The sequence below is a fragment of the Aythya marila genome, assembly GCF_965140915.1.
Source record: "Aythya marila genome assembly, chromosome: 15".
NCBI classification, from domain to species: domain Eukaryota; kingdom Metazoa; phylum Chordata; class Aves; order Anseriformes; family Anatidae; genus Aythya; species Aythya marila.
Genome location: NC_139056.1, coordinates 14515171 through 14542245, shown reverse-complemented (window position 1 = coordinate 14542245; position 27075 = coordinate 14515171). Strand labels below are relative to the sequence as shown.

At 38.8% G+C, this 27075-nt stretch overlaps 1 protein-coding gene across 4 annotated transcripts in view; it reads right to left on the bottom strand.

Annotated features, from left to right (window-relative positions):
* The window catches only part of USP22 (ubiquitin specific peptidase 22), a 98673-nt gene that overhangs the window by 14160 nt on the left and 57438 nt on the right, over positions 1 to 27075 (bottom strand). For all 4 annotated transcript variants that reach the window (XM_082772332.1, XM_082772333.1, XM_082772331.1 and 1 more), the window contains 2 exons: positions 11651 to 11820; positions 4792 to 4939 (listed from right to left, as the gene is read on the bottom strand). In XM_082772332.1, coding sequence (XP_082628458.1) covers positions 4792 to 4939; positions 11651 to 11820 — 318 coding nt within the window. The remainder of the gene's footprint in view (positions 1 to 4791; positions 4940 to 11650; positions 11821 to 27075) is intronic.

Sequence of the window (27075 nt, the reverse complement as noted above, 5' to 3'; positions counted from 1 at the left end):
AATTCTTTTTTTTTTAATCTTAGTTTTTAAAGCTCTCCTTTTTAAAGGAACAACACACAACTACATTCCTGTAGCCTCACCATTTGAGATCGATTCCCTCCCTCTACTTTATTTTCAGGGGGCAGGAGCAGAGATAAAGCATCCTGAGACATTCACTGGACCACAGGTAACATCCCTGTTAGACACCTTTACCGGACAGCCATGTCTGACTAGAGGAGAGCACCGAAGCTCCCTTTTCAATTACAGAAGTCAATCAGGATCAGTGACGAGAGGGTCTCAAAAGAATATCCTGCAAGCTTGTTCACAGCAAAACAGAAGGGCATTACCCACTCAACATTAGTTCCCATGACATTTGGTTGGAGAGGAGGGGAAAAAAAAGTAAGATTACCACCTACTCACACTTGTCAGTATGTAACAGATGCTGAGAGGAGGTATATTATGCAGCTGAGAACTGGAAGCTGCTAGGTTGTTGTGCTCGAGTTAAGGTTCTCTTCAACATTTCTATCTTACCAAGTAGGTTTCACTTTCATAGTTACATTTTTAAAGCTGTTCACAATTCCTACTAGGAAAACCAGCAGCTTATCGTAAGAAATTTGTGAGCACAAGACTAAAACTAAACTTGAAAATACATCGATATACACATTAACGTAATTATAAATTACAAAAAAAGAGTATAAGAGCTTGGACTCAAATTAAATGAAACTTACAGAGAAATTGCTACTGTGCCTGTGCAATAATGAAGCACATTAACTTTTGCTCAAATGTATACACATTTGATATACTTCTAAAGGTAAATCACAAGTATCAACAGTAAAAACAGATTATTTCAAAACCAAACTCCAACTTAAAGCTAATAATAAGTAGGTTTTGTCACCAACTTCCATCGTGTATTTTGCAATTGGATAATACTGGCTGAGTTTGGCATCAAAATACAGCATTACTTCAATTTTTCTAACTTGCTTTTCAAATCTTTGTGTATAAATGCACATCATAGCTACTGCTCTTTGCTGCTTAAGTGGTATTGCTCTTGCAATAAAAGGAAAAAAAAAAAAATAAACAGCCAGATTTCACTGGGCTGAATATTAACTTTTGAAGCACAGTCTTGCTCCCTGTAAGAAAGCAACAATTGTGGTCTGAGTTTCTCCCAGTTTGAGGATGCCCAAGACACGGTAAAACACAACATACTTGGATGACTGGAACCTCACTGTCACGGGAGTCTGCAAAATCAGAACTCTGAATTTCTTCCACAGCACTGGTAATTAGAACTGGCTCGTCATATTGAGCATTACTCTGGCAAAGAGGCCAATACCTGACTGTAGAGTAAGCTCTGAATCTCATTTCAAAGCTTTTGTGGGGAGGAGGACCACAAATGCCAGCAAACAACAATGTAGAACTTTAAGCACTATCAAACCAGCAAGAGACTGGAACAGCAAGCAATGCAGGTACAGTTGTAAAAGTCATTTTCAGTAGTAATGCTTAAAAAAATAATTCAGTATTAAAAAAAATAATCTTGTTTTTATTTGGAGTATGCTTTTAAGAACAGATCTTGTGCAGTTTGGTGAATGGTAGCACAAGGAGGAATTAATAGCTTAGCTCCCCCCCATACTACTTTTCAGTTAATCCATCCTTCTCCAGCTGTTGGAATGAAAAATAGCAATGCATATGAACAACAGACTCAATTCCTTTTTATTCAGACACATTTTGTATCACTCCAGCAGCACAGAGAAGCCTTGGTAAATGCTCAGAATATGCCCTGCCTTGATGCCACAGCTGAACACAACAGTGCTATCACAAGAAGAGCTATCACCCCTGGGACACGATTTACATGGTACCCCGAGCTTCCAAAATTTCTCAGAGGCCATTAAAATTTAGTACACATCCAACCAGTGTTTAACAAAAAAGAATAAAAGTTTTAAAGGGTGTGTATACCTCTGCATATACCTTAAAGATAATTAGGGGCTTGCTGAAATCAGATCTGACATTCAGCAGGAGCTTTAAATGATCTTATGCAGAACCATTTCCAAAGGAAAAAAAAAAAAGGATCCAGAAATAAGAAGTTCCTGTTTTGTTCACACACACTGCCTTAAAGCCATCTGAACAACCCTTCCCTAAAAAAGATCACCACACTCACTTTCCCCTTGAAAAAGAAAGGGTGGCAAAGCAAAAGTCAGACAAACACTCAAGCAAATCCGAAGATAAATAGAGCTTTTCTTCTGAATGTTTGGGCCAGTCCATACATGAGTCTTGGGGAAGCTTATTTCGTAAGATGCAGTATTACAAAAACTGATCTTTTAATGGACAACAAAATCTTCTGTTTTTTCCTAATTCAGGCAACGACAGATATCAATAACGAGAATTCACAGCATTCTGACTTGCATTAGAACATTTCCTTTAAAGAGTAAATGGAATGGAAAAGGGATAAATGACTAAAGTTAGCCAAACAAGTATCACTGGGTATTTATATAGGTCTTAGCATAAGGCATACTTGCATTTATTTGCATCCCTAAATACTTGATAATCATGAATCCAGAAGCTGGGGCTTTTGGACAAACTTTTCCCCATGATTATTTTTTTCTTGAATGCGTTTCAATGGCAGAACTTGATTACTGTGGCTTTCTTTTTTAATTCAGTAAAAACAAGTATTTAATGCTGGCTGGGGAGGCATTATTTGCTTATTGTAGCTTTAGGGCATTCTTATTAGTAGTAATAATATTTTTCATATGGATACTTTGCATGTGCGTATCTGTCTGTATACATAAGTATATAAGTGGGAAAACGTTCTCATTATAGAGCTAAATAACTAGTTCATTCCAGAAGTGGCTTATCTTGACCGTACTTGAAATTCTGGTTTATATGAACTGCTTTGGTTCCCACACAACTGCTCAACCACTTCTTTTAAACTACCTTGATGTGGCACAGATAATTTACCGTAGTTGATTAAAAGCCTCTCCATTTCTTCAGAAACTGTAGTTTAAAAACCTGGGTGCACAGATATCAAGGATTTAGCGGTAGCACCTTCCCACTGGTAGCGTTGTAACAGTTTAGTCATAGTCATGCAAAGAGCTCAAATTTAGGTAGACTCATTGAACAACTGAACTTCAGTCATCGCGTTGAATGCGAGTGGTGCCCACAAGCCAAAAAAACTCAGTGCTAAAGATGCAAAAACCTAATTCAATCCAGCTGAAACCGCTATTCAGTTTGATAGTGAACAAAAAGTCAGTGTTTACAACTAGTTTGTGATACCCAAACAACTGTAAAAATAATCCCCATGTATGCATATACCCTTCCCAACAACGTATGCTTGACATATCTTCTTTCACATTTTCAGTTTGGCCAGAGAATCCAAATAGAACCAAGAGTAAAGAAACAGTTGGGAAAGCTCAGTTTTGTTGGTAATTGCAGAAGATGCATAACATAGTCTTCACTTAAAGCCAGAACACAAGAAAAAAAAGAAGTCTTTTCAGATTATCAGTTTCAAAACAGTGCAAGGACCTTTATTGTTGCAAGGCGTTTTTTTCTTCAATTCTGAGGAGAAAATACTCCTTCACTAAGTGATCATGAAGCATACAAGAAATGTGAGCATCATTTTATATCAGAGAAGATGAAAAAGCTTCAAGATTTGTTAGGTCAATGGTTCAGAAGTTTTACAGGAACCACAAAGTATTTCTGTTCGCAGCAGAGTTTTTTCAGTGTTAACACAAAGTAAGAAGGAGGTCAGTATTTTGATAGCAATTCAGCACTTCAACACTAGTTTCATTAAGGTTATTGAATTTCTGGTAGTGATTATCAACTGACAGATATTAATAACAACTAAAGAACTGTCCTACGTACTCTTTTCCTTGGAAATAGTCCTTTTGGAGAAGACTCTTTTGGAGGACACCTATTATGAATCTGAACAAGCACATCTGCTACCATGTAAGATTATCTCGAAGATAAAAGCAAGACTTCAAAATGTTTTAAGGAACAGCAGCAGCCTTCCCTTTGAAAGCCCTCTGATAAGACAGAAAGCTAACCTCTAAGTGCTTATTCTAAAAGCACTAGAGGAAATCTGAGTGCTTTAAAGCTTATTTTTAGTGACGAAGGATTTTTTTTTCCCCTAGTATCAACCCTACTCTATTTCCCTTACTTTCCCAGCGATTTTTACTATGCTTGTAAGTGAATCAAGCTGGATCAACCATTGGCAATTTGGAGAATTTTCAGTTTAGATTTAATTCAGTTAACAAACATTAAAATATGTAATTTCATATGGTATTACCAAATCCACTTATTTAAGCCTTAGATACTTCCTTCTTAGAAGGATGTCATTAACTGTTTTTTACTGTATTGTGCAATTATGCATTTTATATACAGAATAATAAAATATATCAAAAACAAATACTCTTTTTCTTATTCACATTTCTGTAAGCAATTGGGCAGCATAAAAACAGCGGAATACTATTTAAGCAAAACCACAGCCTCCTCTATATGTTATTTTCATCAGCGATGACACACTAAAGAGTTCCAACTACCTCAAGTATAAATAGAATTTAAATGGCAATTTAAAAGAAAAGACAGTGACTCACAACCAATAACAGAACAGGATGGTGATTCAAACCAATGTAAAGGCTTCTCTGTTTTTAACTCTAGGTAATTTTTGACAGTAGGAATAGTTTATTTAAGTCTTTTCCTTTAAGTCTACCAAATGTTTTTAAAGGAATTTGCTAAGACTGCTGTACTGGAAGACACACACTTTGCTCTACCTCCTTTTGATCCAATATTCCTTGTTGATTGAAGACTCAGCACAAGCCTTACCTTTGCAGTGTCTGTGTAGCACATCTAATGCAGCAATGAGGAACTCGTGTGCATCTTGTTGCTCGTACCCTGCTAAATGCCGTGCATGAGTCCATACCAGGTGCAATAACCTATATGGAATGTGAGGAGATCGGTGCCCAGAGTAAAACTGCTCAAAGCAAAGAAAAGGACATGACTGTTAACAAGTTACACAGCCTCAATGCATTTAATTATTAAAAAATTAATGAGTGCAATTAGTCAAATAAATTTAAACCATTTAACTCTGATGGCCTTAATAATGAGACACATAGACAGCCTTTTGTCACAGACTACCGAAGGAGTGATCCCAGAACTGAGCGCCTCACTTTTCTCCCTGGAATTTCCTTTATTTTACAGTGGATTGGCATTAAAAAAGGGGGACAAACAACTCAAAACTTCCTTTCTGATACCACTGCCTTTTATTAAAATAGTCTGAAAAAAAAAAAAAAAAAAAAAAACCTGTATTTGCAAGAGATCAGCAATTCTCTTCACAAATTACAGCCTTCAAAACTGGGGACAGACAGTGAGGATGAGAATATCAGATGTCAACCGCCATCCAGCCCCTGAACCAAGACCCAGCCCTATCTTACAGGAAAAATACAAGCAGGATAGCAGCCTCATGTAGGTGTTGGCCTTTCATTGTATACTGTGGCCCTGCAAGGCTTTGCGAGCAAATTTACTCAATATCTACCCCACTCCCCAAAGTCAGCTGCCTGTTACCACTCCTGCAGGGTCTCGCTGCCCGAAGTTCTGCTCCTGGACCAGCTCCTGCATCTGCTTCATAATCTGCCTTAGTCAAAATCTGTCTCATCAGCCACAGTAGCAGCTGAAATTGCCCCAGCTGATTTTGCCAGAAGCATATTAGGGAGTGCACAGACAAATTATTCAGTCTGCAAAACTGTGATGATGTGAAACACCACTGGCGAATGGTAGCACGCAGCTGGGGAGACACAGTCTTCTATCAGCATGACAGAGCCTACAGAAATTTGTGGACTTTTTTGGTTTGGGGTTTTAAATAAAAACCAAACAGCCAGGTCCCACTTAAACAAAAAAAAAAAAGGTAATGGTCTCTGCTTCCCTGGACTGAGGTTCAGCTCCTTCCACTCCCTTCTCCATTTCCATCCAAGTGCTACCACTGCAACTCCTTAATTCTCATCTTTTCAAGTCTCCCATCACCTGTTCCTTACTTCTGCCACTAAGTCTGGCATCCTCAGTCTGAGGCTAAAGCTAACAAGCCCTTCTGGAGCAAGCTGACTTCTGTGTTTGTTCAAGAACTCCTGCACCATGATACTGGTTCCAAAAGGAAGGCAGAGATGCTCGTGGTGCCCCTACAGGGAGCTGGGAAAGGCCCAGAAGAGTTTATTCACTTGGGCTTCAGGCTCCATCTGGATTTGGAATCACTGGTCTGCAGCCTGATAAGAACAGAATAACTGCAATGGCAAATTTCCCCATGGCAATGTACCAACACATATTGATCACACTGGTATTTAACTGAGAAAGTTTAAAATTAAAAAAAAAAAAGTATTTAAAGGGGCAATATTTTATTTTCGACAAGTGGAAATTCATAAAGCCTTTTGCCTTCTCTAACCTTTCAAAGAGATGCTTGCCAGTAAAGGGTGCCTGCAACACCACGATTGCATTTTGCCAAGACCCTATCAAATCGACGGCCATTTATTTTTAGTTCCTTTTCCCAAACACAGAAGACAGTAAGCAGCAAATACACATAACAAATATAAGACTAAAAAAAAAAACAACATTAGTGTGGAATTTCTCACTCTTACTGGAAAAGGGGGGGGCTTCCTTTCCCAACCCCATGTTTTTCCCTGCAAAGGCTGAGCATTTCGTCTCAGTGCAAGCACAGGTCTGGTGCTACAAACCTCCCTGGATAAAACAGATTGTCTTTTGAGGGATGGGTAGGCAAAAGGTAGCACAATTTTCTCATCTAGTCCTCATGTCTGTCGGGATTTAGTGTATTTCCTTACAAAGAAATTTCTTTACTGCAAGCTCCAGTTTTTCCAAATAAGAAGATATACCTCTGCAGCCAAACACCACAAAATGCTTCTATAAATAAAAAGATCAATAGTTAACTCTGATGCCAACAAGAATGACACCAGGGGACTGGAGCAGTGGGATGGTAATTGAAATCTGCTGACGCAGCTGCTGCTCAACATAATTCAGGGAACTGCAGCAATAAAACTTCTCTGTTCTGTCACTCCTTACAATTAGTCCCAGAGCTCTCTGGTCATTTTAACCAACAGCACTCTCCGTAATTACTCCACTGCAGACGCTAGACCTGCCAGCAGATTTTTACATTCTCTAGTGCTTCATTAGGATTAGAAGAATCTAACAAGAAGCTTTATCACATTATTAGCTATTATCACACAAACTAGAAACACAACTAGTAAAAATGCAATTGAATATATGTAGAGGGGGTAGGGAAAGCTTCCCTGTTCTAATACATCAAAAATGAAACAAAAGGACCTGAGCATATTCAACACCAATATTTTAACTGGAATGTACAAAACACCCATCCCAGCCATGCTGTTTCCTTGTTGCTGGAAAAAAGACTATCAGAGCTGATCCAATCCATGAAAAGGAAAAAAAAAGGAGATGTAAAAAAAAATCCATTTAAAGCCTTATTAATTCACTGTTATACAAACCTTTTCATTTAAGTGTGCAAATACAAACAAGGATGTCTTTGCAAGTCACCTTTAAAATACTTCAATGGCACATCTCTTCCCAGTTTAAAATAATCTTTGTTTTAAACTGTTTCCAATCCAGCAGTATTAGTTGCTTATTTTGAAGAGAACTAGTTCAAGCAATTTGAAAATGATTGGTAAGACGCTATTTAATTGCTGTTCAGGGACAAAACAGGATCCGAAGTCCCCATCCTTACATACAACCCAAGTAGCCGTAACTTCCCCATCCCACCCCACCCCCTTAAATACTACTTGGGGGATTTTAGGCTTTGTAGTTTGCACTATTGTTACCAAAAATTATATCAATACCAGTGAGGAAGGGTAAAAAAAAAAAACAACCAAGCATCTGTACTTTTTTCTCCTCCTCCTGCCAAAACCACATACAAGGTAGTTTCCCAATTACGTGAACAGATACATCTGATCTATCCTGCATACATATCAACTTAACATTCTCCTGGCTTCGTAATCAAATTCAGAGGCATAAATCCTGTCCCAGGCTCCAGTCCAATTTGAGAAGCTAAAAGCTCCTCTTGGAAATTGGTTCTCAATTAAGACTTAAACGTACAGAAAATTTACAATGGATACAGGGATGGGTAACACGTATCTCTCAGAATACGAGAACACCTACTAGAGGTTTTCCAACAAAAAAGTAATGCTTCAAGGAATCAGAAAAACAGCTGTGCTTGCAGGCATATGTAATATTTTCTGTACTTATTTCAGAGTCAAGATTTTACTACATAGGCACAAAATCTGCATTTTCCCTTACAATGTGCAATGCCTATGTTAAGGGTCACAGTTACTTTTTCGCCTTTGTACGTTTGTTGTAACTTATTTTATACATAAGCTATTTCAATACTGTACCATCTTGAGTTACCAAAGCCATAAATCTTCTCATTCTTTTTCCTTCTTGTCCTCACTTCTCAACTCTCCACATAGTTGCACTGCGCACGTTGATAGGCTTGTGAGGATGAGTAATGATGGGAATAAAAAAGGCTTTGTTCTTTACGTTTCTGAGTGGATGCACTGCATTCTACTATATTCTCAGGTATTCTTGCTATTCCGGTCACAGAGTGCAGATCCACTAATCTTAACATACCGAATGGTTATTCTGTAAAAGGACTTCCATAAACCTTGGGATGTGGACCATCTCGGAATTAATTTTTATTGGCAAAACAAAACTAAAGCACCAATACCAGTAGGTAAAAGAGTAGTGCACAAACCCTTTCAGCCAAAAGGCTCAATGAACGGTTTGTGTTCTGTCGTTCCTCCATCCAGTTTCACCACTATCTGTTATTCCCAAACCCTTTTCATTCCCTTTCTCATGCACTGTAATTCATGTCATGATTCTATTGAGAAATAGGTTTCAAGTAGCACAAATGAGAATGCTAATTGATGCAGTTAGATATTTTCTAAAACAAATGGAGATTCAATGCTTGGCATATTTGCAAGAAAAGCTATTAGGCAAGAACTCCGTTCGGAGAACCATCTGACACTCATTACTCACCACCAACCTACTTCAAGGTAGAAGAACTTTGCGCCTCCCTATTTATCAAAGAGAAGACACCGACACAACCTACATAACTAAGTGACCTTCAACAACAACAACAGACCCTCCTATTCTGTTTAAAAAGCAAAAGAGCAAAAATATGCTTATTGATACATAGTAAGTTTTGTTTAATGTTCAAAACAGTCTTTTTCTCCCCAGGAATTCTTACTCTGTGCATTCACTGGATCCCCCGGCATTCCTTTTGACTAAGATCACACCTTCAGAAAAAAGGGTGGAGGGGAGATGAAATTAACCCTTGCCCTGATCATCTTGTCACTGGGCAAGATGCCTTGGGATAACTGCATCAGTTAATTCCAGTGGGAAAGCTCCATAAAAACAAGCTAGAACCTGACCCAAAGTTTCTCTAGTAATTCAATTAGGAAGGAATTCTTGAGAACCAGAGCACCGCAGTCTCCACTGGTTAGCTGTCCTTCGTTCAGATCTCTTCTCTGCAGAGATGGCATAGGAACATTCGCCAAAACTATTGCATAGAGCTGAGACATGAAAGATAACCACTCCAGAACTGCAAGATCCTGGTCATATTTCTGAACATAAAAAAAAATTAAACTGACTGGGAAACAGAATTTTACAATGAGTGCTCAGAGAGCTATAAACATAACGTAGTAATTACTGTTTGCGTGTTGAAATATATGAAGTTCGATGCGACGCTACCCTTTTGCTTGTGGAGGACTAAGCTCTAGTTTTACTTTAAAGCGGTTGAGTCACTTTTGGTTGTCCTCCCACAGCTCTTAGCTGCAATACTTCAACATGAAATAAGGACACAGACTACTGTACTGCTATCTTCACAGTCTAAAATCAGAGGTGGCTCTTCCCTCATTTACATACCCTCAACTTGCCGGGCATTAATTATTAGAACTTAATTCAAGTGTAGGCATGAATTTTGATTGGGGAAATGAAGGCTGAGATTCCCAAAGTCGTGTGCGAAATTAAACTTGATTACAGTTGAATTTAATGAGAACACTGCATATAAACCCCATTATGGATAACAGCCCCATTCTTCACGACATGCTTGTGTGTAGTCTAGCAATAGGAATCCTAGGCCATCAACAGAGCTCCACATATAGAAAAGGAAATATAAATAATTGCCTGAGAAGTCTTGATCTTTCCTGCAGCCCCTCCACCTGTAATGCAAAATTCATTTCCTCATTTCCCAAAGGTGTGTTTTGTTTTTGCGTTTTAAAATACAAGTGTATAAGCAAAATGTGGTGACATTTATCAAAATGAGACTTTATACTACAACCTGATGAAAGATTTTAACAGCAGCTATTTTTCTTTTTCAAATAAGCAAATAGTAGTGGTTTTTTTTGTTTGTTTTGTTTTTTTAACAATCTACAGAAACTCGTATTTCTACACCATAACTGAATTTTTATCTAGGCAGAGTAATATTTTCCCATTAACAGCACATCTGGTATGAATAATTCTCAGCTGCAACCTATTGGTATGTCTGTCTCTTGTTTTTACCTTTACTTCTGACAGACTTGAGAATAATTGAAAAATATATCCAAAATAAGTACTGTAATATGCAAGTAATGACTGATACGTAGTATGAAAAGTTGCAAAGTGACACAAGTACTGAGCACTATTAGAAAAAAACTTTGTACTGGAAAGGCTAAGGGGGAACTTTACCTTTCACATACATTTAACTCACCTGCAATGACCTGCTAGGTGTACAAATGTCTCCAGCTACCTTAAATGCTCTGTAAGAGCATATATTATGGCCCTATTTTTTTTTTTTCTTTTGCTTACCATGAAAGCATATCAGTCACTGAGGGAAAGGAAAGGACTATGTGTGCATGCACATGCTTTTTAAAAAAGACTCTTTTTAAAACCAGAAGCTCATGTCTAGCCATGTAGCCCTTACATTACTCATGTGGAATTAAGATAGTAAAGCTCTTCTACTATTTACTAATGAAAAGAATGCGCCTGTCATATCCACCACAGATTAGACCTAGGGAAAGGCACATCACAAAGCTATTCACCTGGGGGAGAAAGTGAAAGAACAGGAGTTCCTCTATGCAAGGTACAAACTGTACCAACGCATTCAATTGTTTACATTCTCCTAGCTATTAATGTATTTCCACCTAAGAGATGGTAACAAAGATGTTTCCCCTTTGGAAAGCACTGAATCAAGATCCGTAAAATATTTATACAAACCTACCTAATCCAGTGCCTAAAACCACAAGGCTGTGTATCGCTTTATTCTTATTCCCATTATAACCTGAAGAGCCTGTGACACATTTTCAAGTTAAAACTTGCACCTTTAATTAATGCACACATTCAGCTTTAAGACTAAGGACTGCAGGTCAGTCTCAGAAGAGCAGGCAGGACTGTAATTATGCCCAATAACACCTTTTCCTAAACAAGGATGACTTATGTGTAGGACTTAAAGGCCAATAATTTCATTTTCAGCAGTCAGGTATTTTTGGGAGTGGGATCTTAGTCTGTGTTTTACCACCTTGAGGAGAAACAGAATTTGCATCCCCTTTCTATTTGCAAATAGAACACAATTCCTTTCGGAATACAAAATAGTCAACATCTGTGGAAAGGTGATGTTATCGTGGCAAACAGCACTCACCTCCTGAAAAAGCGTAGACATTTCACAGACCAGACATGAGCTGGGGCTTTGCATTTCACATTTGTGCCTGTCGGAGAGGAAGAAATCTCGCAGCAGTGGAGTGTGGGTAAGTGCCTGGACAATACAGTTCATAAAACATGTGTTCCCAAGATTGATTAGCCCTCGTAGACCTATAAAGACAGAAGGGGGAGGGGACACATAAGTATTATCAAGTTAAAAAAAAAAAAAAAAAAGTACATTTAACTTATTTGCATTTTTATACAGTCTGCACAATAACGCCACAGATTTACTAAGAATGTGTAGCTCCAAAATTTATGTTGTTTTAGGTAGGCTATTGGTTTTGATGTACTCGAGTCACAAGCTCTCACAAATACACTACAGTTTATTGCTTTTTGTTTAAAATTCTTAGCAGAATGTAAAACTCAAAGTACAGCAACACCAACAGAGTTATTTTTGAAGGGGCTGTTTTGCCACAGCTCACCAAAACACGCCCCCTCCCCAAGCTGATACCAAATGGCAATGACAACAACTGATAAATCACTATGGTATGGTACCAATATATTAAAATCAATCAGTAAGTTTTCAGATTGCTTAAAAGGCTTTCCCTCATGCAGGTCACAAAGCCAAAATAAGGGTTTTATATTGTTAAATTGCAACAAACATCTTCCTAAGACAGGCAGCAAAGGGAACAGCCTCAACATGAGCAAAACAAAAAGTCAGGCTGTGATGTCCAATACAGACTTAGCGCATCCTTCTTTTTGCACAAAACCTGAGATCTCAGCAAAACGACCTTAAAGGAAAACTCTGAACAATGCTAGCTAAAACAAGCGAGTGGAACTAAGTTAAACATTAATCTACAGTACACATCACGAAATTTAACTTGGCATAAGAGGATTCATCACACCTTAAGTCAAACGTTCAGTAATGCCCAGAGACGATTTCTTGTGCTTGGAAACCAAGATGCTTAAAGGAAAGCTCTTTTGTTGCACAACAGAAGAGAGGTTAGGAGTGGGGAAAGCTTTTCAGTCATTTGCAAAGTCTAAGTGAGAAGAAAAACATGCTCAAATCCTTGAGTACTCTTCCAAAATGTTAACATACTACCACCATACAGGAGTGCTAAACGAGAAGATCATCAGGTGGACAAGAATGCTTATTTTTTAATCAAAAGCTTACTTTGAAACAAGAAAAAAAATGCACTGATACATGTACACAATTCTGATATTCATTTCAATTTAACTCAGTCCTCTTCTGAAATATAAATGGGATTACTACGCAAACTGTGAATGAAAAAATGGATTACTTGATAGAGAACAAAGAATATCCTCGCGATTCCACGAAAAAAAAAAGCATCAGCTGGCAATGCCGTGGTAATTAAAAATGGTGCAGTTCCCTTGCAGTACACCAGATAGTGCTCAAAGGGCTCTTTAGCATCCTTCAGCAGGAGGAGGTGTGGTCCAGTTGCTATGTTACCGGAGAGAAACGGCACTACATCAGCTTGAGCTGCATACTGAGCTGTAGGCGATGGACACAGAGCCCTCTGAAATTTTCTTTCCGTACCTAGTGAAACACAGTCCTCCTTCCAACAGCTTCCTGTCGCTTCTGTTTACTCAAAGTACAGGACAAAGTTTCTCATTTATACGGTAACAACTTCTACTGGGCAGAAAGCTTATTGCAATAATTCCCTTTATTTTCATGCTGGGAGTCCAAACGAAATGTGTGCACAACATTAGCAAAGTGTTAAATCGTTAATTTGTTGTAGCAGCCTGAAATACGGTGCGAGGCTTCGACTTTGTACACAGTCCTAGTTGAATCCCCAGCCTACACATCGCTGCAAACATGATCACAACAGAAAGGTGGTCACGCTGTGCAAGTGGAGAAATGTTTGGTTGGTATCTCCTGCCTGCCTCTCCCCTGTGTTCTCTATTTAAAACTTACTGCTTTTTATTTAAATCAGTCGGTGCCAACAGAAGCTTGGGAGGCTCCCTGGACATGCCCCCAAGATGCACGAGGGCATTTTGAGCAGAAAAATCCCTCCCTATTTCTCCCTGGAAAACTTGGTCCCTCTGTTCAGCAGCAGAACTCAAAGTCAGCGTGCACAGCGCAGAAGACTAGTGGAAAATCAGTAGGTACATCGGGAGACTCACCCTAGCACTTCTCAGTATCTAATTGAGCAATCACAAGTAAAAGCAAACACATAAAGGCAGCTTTTTGGAATCATTTATTAAACATCATTTATTACATGCCTGTGGCTGGACCTTGTTTCCCTGTGACCACAAGAAGAATCAATCTTCCTCAAAGTTTCCACCAGACTAGTTACAGAGGCATCAAACTCGGCAGCAGGCTCTCTTGGTTAACTCTTTACTTGCTTGGTCTTTGGTGTCACGTTTTCTGTGGGTATAGAGTGCTTCTTAGCTGTGACTTCACGTGAATGAACCGACAACAAATTAACCTGCAAAACAGACAAGGCTGAAATGTGAATACCTCTAACCCCTATAAAAATAAGAAAATGGTGAATGTAGCAGAAGACAAGAACTTACTTGACTGGAAAGGGAAAAAGGTAAAGGAGCATATATGACTCTTATCCTCGAGGGAACAATGACTGCAGCTGCTATACTGCCTCTTAGACTGACATCTGAAATGAAACAGGTACATGGCACTGAACTAATGCTAAGCTACTGCGTAACTAATTGCAGCATCTTGGAAAATATCAAAATTTAATCTATAAACTGAAGAGCTGGCAAAACTCGGATCCACAAATTCTCTTGCATGCAACTTTTATGGAAAAAATAAATGTTGTTGGAGAGAAGCAGCTAAAAAATACAGCCTATGCAGCACTTTGGTCAACACAATATTGAGAATGTAGAAGAGTTGTGCCTGCCACACCCTCTCCATTAATAGAGCCTGGCAATATTTAACTGGAATAGTCAGCGTTGCAACATAAGGGTCATAAATTAGCAGAAAAATAAAGCGCTAAAACCTCAAATGCAAGAGTCCACCACTCTTGCTACTATCAAAGCAGTGGTCTCCACTGGATGTACTTGCACAGAGGGTGGGCTCGTTTTCTAAGGATTGCCAACAGGACCCAACTTCTCGTTATAAGGCTGTGGTATTTCTGCTGTTCTTTGTAATGGTATCTTTATTTCTGTTCTTAGTGAAATGAGCAAGAGCAACCAGTGAGATCTCTAATATATTCTAAACATAGACGTATGCTCTTGTAGTAATTGTATTTCATATAAAAGCACTACTTTTCTTCTTGACCTTAATGATAAAAATATAAATATTGTAAGTAAATTAATATTGCTGCCAAGACAAAATTATCACGTATGGTAGAAACATAAAGAAAATACTCTTTAATCATCATGCATGGGATATGACCACTATTCTCATTCTGTCACATGCTGAACAGGCAGGGTGTAAACAAAGAGGAAATCTACTTCCACAATGCCTTGAGCACAGATAATCCCACCTGGGAATTTCCTTTTATATTTGGTCTCAAAGCTGGGCTCTAAGTATCAGGCTTACCTTTGTCAGCTTCGGTTCTTCAGTCTTCTTCCAGTAACGGGTATTGTTTTTTTCTAATGCTCAATGTAATAGACTGCAACGCTGGGCAAACATGCTTGTTGTGATGCAGGAAGATCTAGAACACTGGTTCTGCAAGTCCACCCACGCAGGCGAGATGAAAAAACCAAAACAAGATAAGGAAATTCCACTTCTCTGTGAAATGCAACCGTACAGCTATTACGGGGCGGGGGGGACTGGGGGAAATGGAAAGGAGAAGACCACACATGAATACAAAAGACAGAAAAAAACAATCAGGTGCTTAACTTGCCCTCCTGGAAGGAGCTCACTTTGTCTCAAAAACTAGGCTTGGTGCTGGAATAGAAAGAGCAGACAAACCAGTCTGAACAAATATTACCATGCAGAGACCTGTGATTTATTTGAATGAACCTTCTGGAAGTAAAACCGTAGGTCAGTATGTAACACAGCTTTGGGAGACAAAAATCAGGAAACCATTCAGATTTGCTAAAGCACAACCAGCTTGAGATCCTTTATACATTCAGCACGGGCCGGCAACACCTTAGAGCAATTTTCTGGTCCCCAACCCTCCCAGTTCCCCATCTGGTGCCGGTGGTTCCCCGAAGCTTCATCAGACAGCATCAGAAGTCAGTGCAAGTTGAGGAAGTGCTCGCTAAAATATTTAAAGAAAGTGAGTTCAGCATAACCCTTGGAAATACACGATGCAGCACAGCAATGATGATTTTTAGAGCATTTTTTTTTTTCATCTTATGTTCATACAACAAGAACTGCCACATCCTTATACTGCATCTTTCTGAAAACGGATCTCGAGGGAGAACTGTCCTACTTTTTAGTACCTAAAGCAAAAAAAAATAAAAAATAAATACATTTCCCAGCTCTCAGGTTTCAGGTGAAGGCCAGGCCATACATTTCCAGAACATCTCCGTTACAAACATTGGTCCTAACCAGGCCAGCACACTACTGGGCCATTTGCATGCCAGACACAGCACAGCTTCTGCTGATAGGGTTGGTAATAACAATGATTCTCAAAAGATAATCCCTTTTGAAAGAAAAAAAAAAATCTACACATTTAAGGGAGTAGCAGTATGCAAATACACGAAACTACAAGCCTACACAGGAAAAAGCACGATGTTCTGTGCCACTAGTCATCACGTGAGTAATCAAAAAACCCATGCCGTTTTGGATAATTTATTCTGCCCTGCTTCAGGTGAAGCATCCTTTCTCAGTGGCTGCACAAGACCCACATCAACTGCAGGAGTGGGAACAGTCAAGTTAGAGGAGTTTTGTTCAAGTGTTTTATAAACTTACTGATGACATTAATTTATTTCGCAAACAGTTCAACAAAAAACTATTGCCACAATTTAAAGGAAAAAGATTTCAACCACATGATCTTAGAAACAAAGTTAACAAGTCAATTTATTTTTAATAACCTCCAGTAAACACACAGTGTTCGAAATGCTGTAAACAAAACTGCAGAGAAAAGTAAGGGGGTTGAGCAGAAGCTGAGTTTCCAAAGAGGCATAAATTGCATTCTTTAAATTCAAACAGTTTTATAGATTTGTTTCAGAGTTTTTAAGGGCAGGATTTCTTTTCCTATTTTCGTTCTTAACTGATACAAGGAAACAGTTTGACCACATTAACTTTATAATTTAATAGGGAATTTTTGACATCAAAATCTATTTCGAAATTCACTTGAGTTCTGCCAATCCTATCTTATACTACTTCTACTATTTTTACAAGAGCATGAACTTATTCTTTTAATGATAGATTAAAGTATTTAGGTATTATGCCACCTTCACATTCTAAAAACATATCAAACAGAAACCTTGTTGTTTGGGGAAGGACAGTGGAGAGGATGTTTATTTTGTCTCCCCCTCCCCAAAGATACCACTCATAATAAAATTTAACTGCCATACAATAAAAGAAATCTTCTTTACTCAGCAGAAAAAGAGAAATAGCATACAGTATTCCTCTTTGCATATATTTCAGCACCAGTAGATGAAGACTATTTAAGATAGATGGATCAATCACCCAACCCCGACAGCACTCAGTTCCGGTATGGCACTGCTGTACAGTAAGTGCAATTCATCCTCATTATTAATCTCTTTACCCTATTAACATAACTTTACCCAGAGGCAAAGGGTTGGTCAGTTCATTTAGAGGAATTAACCAAATACAACTTGTTCCAGAGCTGAGCAGCTGACAACTCAAAACAAACAAACAAAAACAGCACCAGGAAATATATCCTGTGTATTGAGTGCAAGCGGTGACCTTAACAAGATGCTCTGCAGTTTAATGGTGTTTTTTTTTTTTTCTGTTTTGCTCTTGTTTTCTGTTGTTTTGCTTTTGTCTGGTTTTGTTTTCTAAGGTAGTCATTCCTGGCCAAAAGCGGTTTTGCTTTTAGAAAGAGTCGCTTCGCCACCTTTCAGATAACCAAATGGTTCACAAAGAAGAAGAAAAACAACGCATGTGAGCAACATGTCAGCTCCTACTTTCCACTTTTGCTGTCTTTAAGAAAAATCTCACCATTGAGTGCTAAGACTTAAAAGCAGCATTTAAATGCATGCTCAAGCACTTTGTTCAGGTTCACATGACAACCTGAAGCCTTTTGTTGATAATTTCTGGCACATTCGTGTGCAACTGGGCAGTGCAGTAGCGACATCAGCATACGTGCAGACTTTCCCAATTCATCCTTTTTTACATTTTTCCCCATTAAAATATCCAAAAAATATTAAGTTACTGATAGGTAGCAACATATCAATATTAAATTGTCTGGAACATCCACAGCAATGTTTGCAGCATCTGTCCTATGCTCAGCAGTAGAAATGAACAGATTTTCTAGCACGTCTTTGTGAATTGATATAGTTCATGAGGCTTATCCGTGCTACAAGATGAAAACAACAGCAATAGTTCTGCATGGGCACGATTAAGCAGTCCAAGTAAAGGCGGTTACAGTGCATTCCCCAGTACTTCTTGGAAGGTTCTTCACCTTGGGCACAGCAAACATGGTCACACTGTTCACTGACCCAAGCTGACATCATAAATGCTCATGCTACTCTAGGCCTAAGCTGAATTTGGCTAGAGTTAGTGTGGATCCAGCTACCAATAATGTTTGTTTGTTTGTTTTTCCAGTATTTAGTTTGTCCCTGCCCCTCCTAATTGATGGGGAATAGATTGCAATCAGTATTTTTATTCATCAGCTTCAATAGCATCACGTAACATAGGGGCAAAACCATATAAAAATAGTGCAAATGTAGTAGGGAGACAAAACAATCATCCAAAAGGAAATTGGTATATTGGAGAAACCATCTGAAAGCATTTCAATAAAAATGTGGAGTAGGAAACAAGAAAAATTAAATGCAAAAGAAGAAAATAAGAGGGCATTTGAGGGGGCAATAAGGGGGCATGCAGTTGAGTTGCTACCTATGGTAGCAACTCAACCTAAACGATGTAATACTGCACTGAAGAAAAAAGAAAAAAAAAAGGTATTTTTAAACTTAATCTTATGACAAGGTCTGAGAGGTAATTATTCTGCCCCGGTGACAGCAGAGCCTCAGCTGGATGACGTCTGGAACTGAGCACGCGTTTTAAGACATCTATGCAAACCGAGGAAAAGGCAAGAACATGAGTGAAAATTTGCATGAAATTAATACATGAGACTTGAGAAATAACTGAAGAACCCACTGGTTGACTTAGTTAATTAAAAAAAGAGATAGTGCTGATAGAGGAACAGACAGGCTGACAATTTTCAAATACGTTAAAGGCAACTGCAAAGAGGACTGTAATTAACTCTTGTGGCCTACCCAAGCTATAATAATAAGAAAAGACTGAGCTCACAAGAAGTTTAATTAGATATTAAAAATAATTGTCTCACAGTTAGAAAACATTGCAACAAGGGAGTTGGGGACTCCCTGCTGCTGGAGCTACTCCAAAAGCAGCTCTGTGAACCATCAGGAACGGCCTCGTACACTTGACCTGGACTTGGAAAAGGTGTGCAGTGCCCCCTCCATGTTTTCATTCAGCGACTGTTCACACATCCAGGTTAATACTACAGTATGATACAAAATACAGGAGCCACCTTTGATAAGGAGGGGAGTCTGAGGGCATTTTCACATGACAATGAAACCAATCTAACCGGTGCCAAAAGGGATCCTCCTCTTGTACCTGCTCGACTCCGTGGTGAATGGTCTACCTTGCTAGCATGGAAAAAAAAAAACATCAGTCTCACCTTGAGGCAGTGAAACCCATCATGTGCAAACAGTGATGAATCTTTGACCCCTTTAATCAGGTTCAAACAGCTCAGCAGAGGTCAGGGCAAAAGGCCAGGGCCAGAATGAGGAAGGGACCCAGGATCTGTCAGTCTGTTTCACAGCCAGCCCTCCAGCTCTTCCATCTCCTCAGCTGCAACAAAAATCCATGCAGGCAACTGCCTAAAGCCAACAACTGAGCAGCAAAACAGCTGTAGCCCTAATGCCTGTGTTCCTATTCCTACCTCACTGCTCTGGAAACAAAATTAACTGCCCTGCTGCCAAGAAAGGACGGGATGGAGAACAGGTAACCACCGCTTCTAATCCATGGTCACTAACTATATTCAATGTCATTTTTAGGCTACACAGATGTTCTGCATATGAGCTTTTGCGGCTCAGTATATCATTCATTCACTTTAGTAATGCAAGAAAAAGGTCAGAGGATAATACAAAGGGATCAGTCAGCACCAGGATCTGGTATTTCAGTTCATTTCCTTTGTTTCATACCTGCTAGCACTGGTCAAGAAAAAATGAAGTTTGCAGCTATCAGCAATACTATAAATCAGATCTGGAGGAGCTCTGCTGTGTCCCTGTACCGTGCTGTACCTTCAAATAAAAGCAATGCCTTAACACTTTAACAAAGCTGGAGTAAAGGCTCAGCATAGGAGATACAGTTTGTAGTTATTTGAATATAAAATAAATATTAATGATATGGAAATAAACACGCTCAAATGGAGATGCGATTTGAGAAAGGTTTCCCCCAGTTTCATCAGATTTAGGAGAAAAATGCACATCTCTAACCAAGGAAGGCTTTACTAGAGACTCCTTTTCAGAACATCAGATTGGCCTTTCCACACATGCAGCTCTGACACATGTTGGTGGAAGAACCTATGGAAAAATCACATCCTTGGATCAAACCCATCAAGCAACTTACCACGAGTACAATCAAACAAAAAAGCACAGCATTTCAGACTATTATTGCACAGAAATTGAAGCAAAAACTTCAAACCAATGATTCCACAGCACACAGAACAGAAGGTCCTCTCTGTACTAATGACATGCACATCTTAGAACCAACACCTAAAGTGATGATGCCAAAACACAGAATATTCCACAATCCAGGTGAATTTCCATTCTTCACCACCAGGCATGCTGCCTATGATTTCATTGCCCTGTAGATATTTTGTGATTTCAGTGGTACGCAGGCACTTTGTACCTTGATTCTCTGGAATAATACCGATCAATTGTGTTATGCTGAATTTCTCTAAGTCCCTGGTTTATGGAACTTTCTACAAAGCAAGGGATCCCTTTTGGCAGTGTGGTAAACCAAGCTGTGAGGTTACAGCCAGTCACTTCGCAGGGACTGTGTGCTTGGGTTAAGATCAGGCACACAGACAAGAGCACAATTCGGGAGCACCCAACATCCTTTAAGTTCTCATCCTTCTGATTTGATGGTAACTTGCCCATGTGTACGTACCCTCTGCCTGGTAAAATGAGTCAGCATTCCTAAAATATCTGGCAATATAAACAAACAAACCTCTTAAGGTTAATTTTTCATATAAACTGTGTAAATAGAGAAGTTGTTTAAAGCAAGACAGAGGACTGCAAATATTTTTGTTCCTCTGTGGATTTAAATTAAGAAGCATGCTTCCAGTACAAAATAAAGCAAATGCTTTTGACCAAACAGCTGAATAGTACATCAGATCTTCCACTACAATCACACAAAGCACAGCTGTAGACCTTGAGAAGTCACCTGGTCGTTCCCTCTACTTCAAGGCAGAATCATCACTGCTTGTATTACTCCCGACAAATGCTTTTCAGAATTGTTCTTCAAACTCTCCAGTGATGAGATCCTGCAGTAACCCCGGATGCACTTGTAATCTGAAGTGTTCCTGTGTCATCTTAATAAAGTAACACAGTTTAAAAACTGCTACAGCATTAATATGGCAGATGCACATACAGTGTGAAATCTATAGATATGCTCCTATACTATTAGAGCTCTGGAACAGTAATAGATTTAGTCATACTTCAAACAGCAACAAGTTTACAAAAGCTCCTAAAATGTGGAAAGGGACAACTTGTCCAAGTTATGAGAGTCTCACAGATTTTCTCCACTAGAAATTTCTGTGCACCTGAGTGGGTATGGCCTGAGCCATTTTATCTCTCCATACGGTTCCAGATAACAGCTAGACAGAAGCCTTTTGTGGGCCAGATCCAAACAATGTGTCCGCATGTTAATCACGATTAGAGTAAAAAAGGAACAGATCAGAATACAAGTGAAAATACTTCCTTTTAGAGTAAATCTTTCGCTATCTTGGAGCTGCAGAGCTTAACAACAATTCTGAGACAGCCACAGTTTCCTGATGAGCAAAGGCTGTGACAAGTCTACAAGGGTTGAGCTTTCATCTAGGCAGGATGAAAAGTATTCCAGGAACAATTTCTGCTGACTGGAATGTGAAGTTGCAGTGTTGTTCCCAGTAAAGCAATGGCTGCCTTGTATTGTAAATGTGAAAAATAACTTGAACTGGAAAAAGTCAGGCAAAGGCCTTTTCATAAACTGAAGTAAAATAGTTAAATCCATCCGTAAAAGCAGGCCTTCTCCCTCAGCCCCCAAGAATAAGGAAAATGACACTTTTTATACCTGCAATATATTATCTTCAGCATTTTTACTGACCATCTGCATCACAAAATTATTTTTATCTCAGGTGTCAAGAAACTAATGCATCGTGTTCTAAAAAAAGAAAAAAGGAAAGCAGCTATACAGCATGTAATCACCCATGGAAATCATTGCTATCTAGTTGAATCTTTCCTCTGAAACAACGAAGACTGAAAAAGACATTAAGTTCTGAAACAGAACTTGCACCAAACTTCTCTGAATTCTTATCTTGGCATATCAAGACCCACTGAAGATATTTTGTCTGTTATGCTTCAACCTGATCCAATCTTTGTCAGGATCTCTTAGCAGGGAGTGAAGCACATTAGGGAGTGCACACACACAATCTGGATCTCAAACTGACAGAACACGCAATAGAAGAAATTGTCTTTCATAGAAGGCACTAGAAATAACCACGCAGAGCTCTAATACTTAGTAATATCTTTGATTATCTGAGCCCTGTAACACCTGAAGATCAATCAGTTTGAGGACAAAAATGAAATACGATGCACTGCAAGCACATGTGCATCACATCAAGAGCTGGAGTGCCTATTTCTGCACAGTAGCCACCACCACATGAAATGTCACAAAGGTATATGCAGTCCCTAACGTTCATTGATTTAATAACGAAGCCAGACCCCTTACAACTGCAGGGTTCTTTGTGCGCTCAGACCTACAGAGCTGAATGAATTTAAACAAGTTGAATAAAGGTATGAAGAAACCCTGAAGCAACCGTGAACCTGAGGCAGGAGCCGTCCTGTGTCACACGCCAGACAACTCAAAGGTCAAGACATTAAAGTCCGTAAATCGGAGCGTGAAAAGAATGATTAATCTGATAATTGCAGGAAGGTCAGGGAGAACAGACAGAAGACACCCGGCATCTAAAAAGAACAGCAGTAGGTGAAGAACAGGATCTGTGTTTGTCAAAACTACTCTACGATTGATGCAGAGCCTTATGACAACCAGCCTTTAAAGGCTACTTAAGTTGTAGATCCTTCAAGGTATATTTATATATGGCAAGTGGATGGCAAAGGAAAAAGCCTTTAAACAAAATACTTCAAAAGGTAGCACAGAATGAAGTATTCTCCTTGCCCTCCCCCAAAGCAGTCAGACTTAAAGCTCAGTGAGCTCTTGCATGATCTGCACAGAAGCATAAGACTTGCAGTGAGAATCCTGTGCAGATGGCATCTTTAAAGAACAAGAGGTACTCCCACTAAACTGACAAAATAAAATTCACACCCGCAGCCATCCTTTCCCCCCAATATCACACCATATGCTGCCAACAAGTTTTTACCCTTCCTCAAAACAGATTTCATAAATTAATAGCTTAAGGAGTACGATAACTGCCAATGAAGTTTAATGCATCCAAATATATTAATATGCACAAATTATTGTTGATGAACTGGCACAGAGCTATTCCAACGATCCACAACACACAAACCATGCCACATGCTGTTTATGCACATTCCTGGTTTCAGTATATACTGTATCTACCTTCTGTCCACACGAAGCCCAACTCTAGAAGCAGAAAGGAAAGAGCAGAATGGAAGGTCATAGTAAATATAATCCAAAAGTGATCCACAAAAGAACAAAACTGAGATGGAGACCGCTGGCCTTGTTGAAAATGTCATGCTCTCTAATGACATGGAGTCAAACAGGTTAAGATACAATGAAAAATCTTTTTTTTTATTTTTTACTAGTAAGAAAAGCACCTTCTCATGCTAAGGATACATCTCTGCCCATGACAAGGCAGGCACATGTTAAGGCTGCAATCAGAGTAGCTATGTGGGTTAATTCGCAACTTCCTTATCTGGCTCTTGATTTAGAGATTATGAAACTATCTTTGCACTGACTACACCACTGAATAGTAAAAATATACCCCCCATACCAAGAAAAGCTTTGTTTTTAAGAGAATCGCTTCTATCTAAACAAAGATACCTTGTTCAGAGGGCCAGAATCTAAAGTTCTGGCTATACATTACTGTTGAGCTTTTCTTGATCAGAAGCATCCATTCCTTTATTTTAAAGGAAAAAAGTTCGAGAAGATGTTGACAACTAATATTTACTGTATTTTTCATGTTAAAAGCCTAGTGTTTTGACTGCAAATTAAAGTTACATAATGATTTAGTGAAGAAAGCCCTGCACTGAAAAAAGTTAACTACTTTACCATTAGAGAGAGAGATAAAAGACAAATAATTGAGTCAGCAAACATATTACACTTGCAAATTAAATCAGCATACAGGAGGGGAATAAGGGACTTTTTAGTGCTGCTACCTGTCTGTATCCAAACAAGGAAGCTGCATCCGAAGACGTACAGAAAATTTTAGGAGAGTGAAATTGCAACACTGTCTTGAGAAATAAGTTATGTGTATGGAGGAACCACAACCATGGATCCACTTTTAAAAATCCAGAGGAAGAAAATGAGTCTTGAGTTAGAATTTTGGAACATGATCCAAGTCCTGGATCAAGAGCCCTGTCTTCCAAGGATTTTCATGCTGTGAACACAGAGTGCAGCTTCCTTTGTTTCAGCCCCCCAGAGTTACAAAATTAAAATATTTTCTGTGCAAGTAACATGTATGGCAGTTTTCCAAGACGGAATAACAGAAAAATTAAACCTCCAGCTCAATCTGCCAGTTGCACAAAGTAGTTTTAACTTGGGACTGTCTTCCTGGGTTGAATTGAAGGTAAATATCCAGGAGGTCAGTATTGCAGCTCTTACAAACTTCAATGCTTACATTATTGCAGGTGCTTATACACTGGTGTCTCTTGCTGATTTTATTTCCCTACCAACAAAACATGCAAAACAAGCTTTATACAAAAGGAGAAAGTCAAACCATTTACCACTTATTGTTATTTACATATACATTTAAAGAATTCTTTATAACCGGTATGAAAAAAACATTACTCTTTAACCAGCATTGAGTCCACACAAAGGTTCTACTCAGCTTGCTATTCTGTTTTGAAGTAAACTGCTCCCACATAAAGCCACAAAAATTAAAACCTTTAAGAACCCTGAAAGTAAGACTTGCCTCCATAACACACTTAGCACATCACTGCTAAAGCTGCTTTCAATGCCAGCCTACCACGAAGCTCAAACTTCAAGGTAACTTCTCTTCAGAACTGTTTTTGACATTTTGTTAATCTTTACTGGAAAGAAAAGGCATAGGTTTTATTTCTATACACAGCTATTCCAAAATTCCAAGTATCTTACTTCCAGGAGTTGCTAAGAATACTCCCCATCTACAAAAGCAAGTCTGGTGGTTTCTTTAGCAACCTGTACACTACTGCAAAAAGAGATGAATTGAAAAAATATCAGTAGGCCTAACAATGGCCCAAACCAGCTACATTTTCCTTGAATACATAATTCCTTTTCCAATCTATCCCATTACGATTGCTCTTGGAGACAAGATGTTGCATCTACTGTTATATTTCACCTTGTTACAGCAACCTTACCTTGAGAGCAGAATTAAACCCTGGACAAAAACGTTCTTGTAAAAGGAATCAGTATCCTGCTTTCTCTAACCTTTACAAGCTGAAAAATGTGTACTGCAATTTTTAACTATTCTCCAGTGATCAAGGAAAAAATAGGTAAAATTTTATATTAGCTACCTCTAAAGAATTGTTTTTCCCTCTGAGGAAAAGACAAAAATACAGAGCCATAAACTTTGAGCCCATCTATATACAGCAGGAACATTAAATGGCATAAGCCAAAATGGACGTTTAAATTTCAGTCTTACACCTGATTGATTTGTAAGAGACGAGAAAGAATTCACATAATTACATATTTACCTTTTTTAAAAAAATCCAATTACATTTCCAATAGTCCAGGCCATAGTAGTGTATCACTGGTGTTAGGTTTTCAAAGAATTTATCCTGTCTTCCTCGCATGTGATACTAAAAAGCCTGAAAAGTTTGTTTTATGTTTGAGATGTGCTTCCTGGCATACTCTAATTTCAAGCCTATTAAGGTGAGAGCCCAAGAGCAGTTAATCTTTGCTGGCTTTGCTGGCAGGTGAATGAAAGGACAGCTCAGATGCAGCGTGGCTGCTGTCACCCAAAGGAGATTGAGGCATCCCGTCCCGCACCAGCTTTGTGTGCTGGAACCTCCGCAAGCTGCTGACTGAGTGCAGGAACACAGGAGAGCACATCTAGGTCCCCCCACTTTTTTTTTTTTTTTTTTTTCTCCTGTGAAAGGTATTTTATCTTGCTAAACAGGTGAACTTCAAAAGTCTAGCAAGACTTTCTGAAAGCGTATCTCTACAGCACCCTGTAAATAAAGCTGTGAATAAAAGAAAAACACCCTTTAAATAAAAGGGTGAAAAATTTACCACCACCACCTCTATTTCTATTTTTTTCTTAAAATTCCCCAGGAGCTTTGAGGGAAATAGTTTATTTTACTATCATGTGCATGAATTGCAGATCTCATAGAAATATAACAGAATTGAGGCCAATGGTCAGAGTTGCACAGTAAAGGAGGGATAAAAGGACTCCTCTGATAGCAGAATAATATTTGTTGATTTTATCAAACCTATCTTTTAGTAAACATTTTTCCCACCAGATGGCAGTTCTAATTATGAAGTTAGAAAAAAAAAAATTATCAGCCACCAAGGAAACTTTCACTCGAGTAGTCTTAATTAAAGGAGGTTTTCCTTTCCCTCATCACAGTGCAGTTCAAGAAATTCAAGCATCAAAAGAGACTTCCATTCAAGGTGCGCTTTGCGTGGTCCTGATTTTAAACCTAAATCTATTACTGCTTACCAATTAGCAACCTGAAGTTAGAGCTAAAAATTTGATGCTGTACCAAAACACGTTTTTCATTCCACTTTTCCATTTGAACTAACTTAACTAGTATCCAACTAAAAGAAAAAAAAAAAAACACACCAGAAAGCCAGTACATTCACAAAAGAATTCCACGTATCGATGTAGCCTTTAAAACCTCCACGTTACTGCTACTTAGGGCCATGAACACATGGCCAACTGTCCACGAACA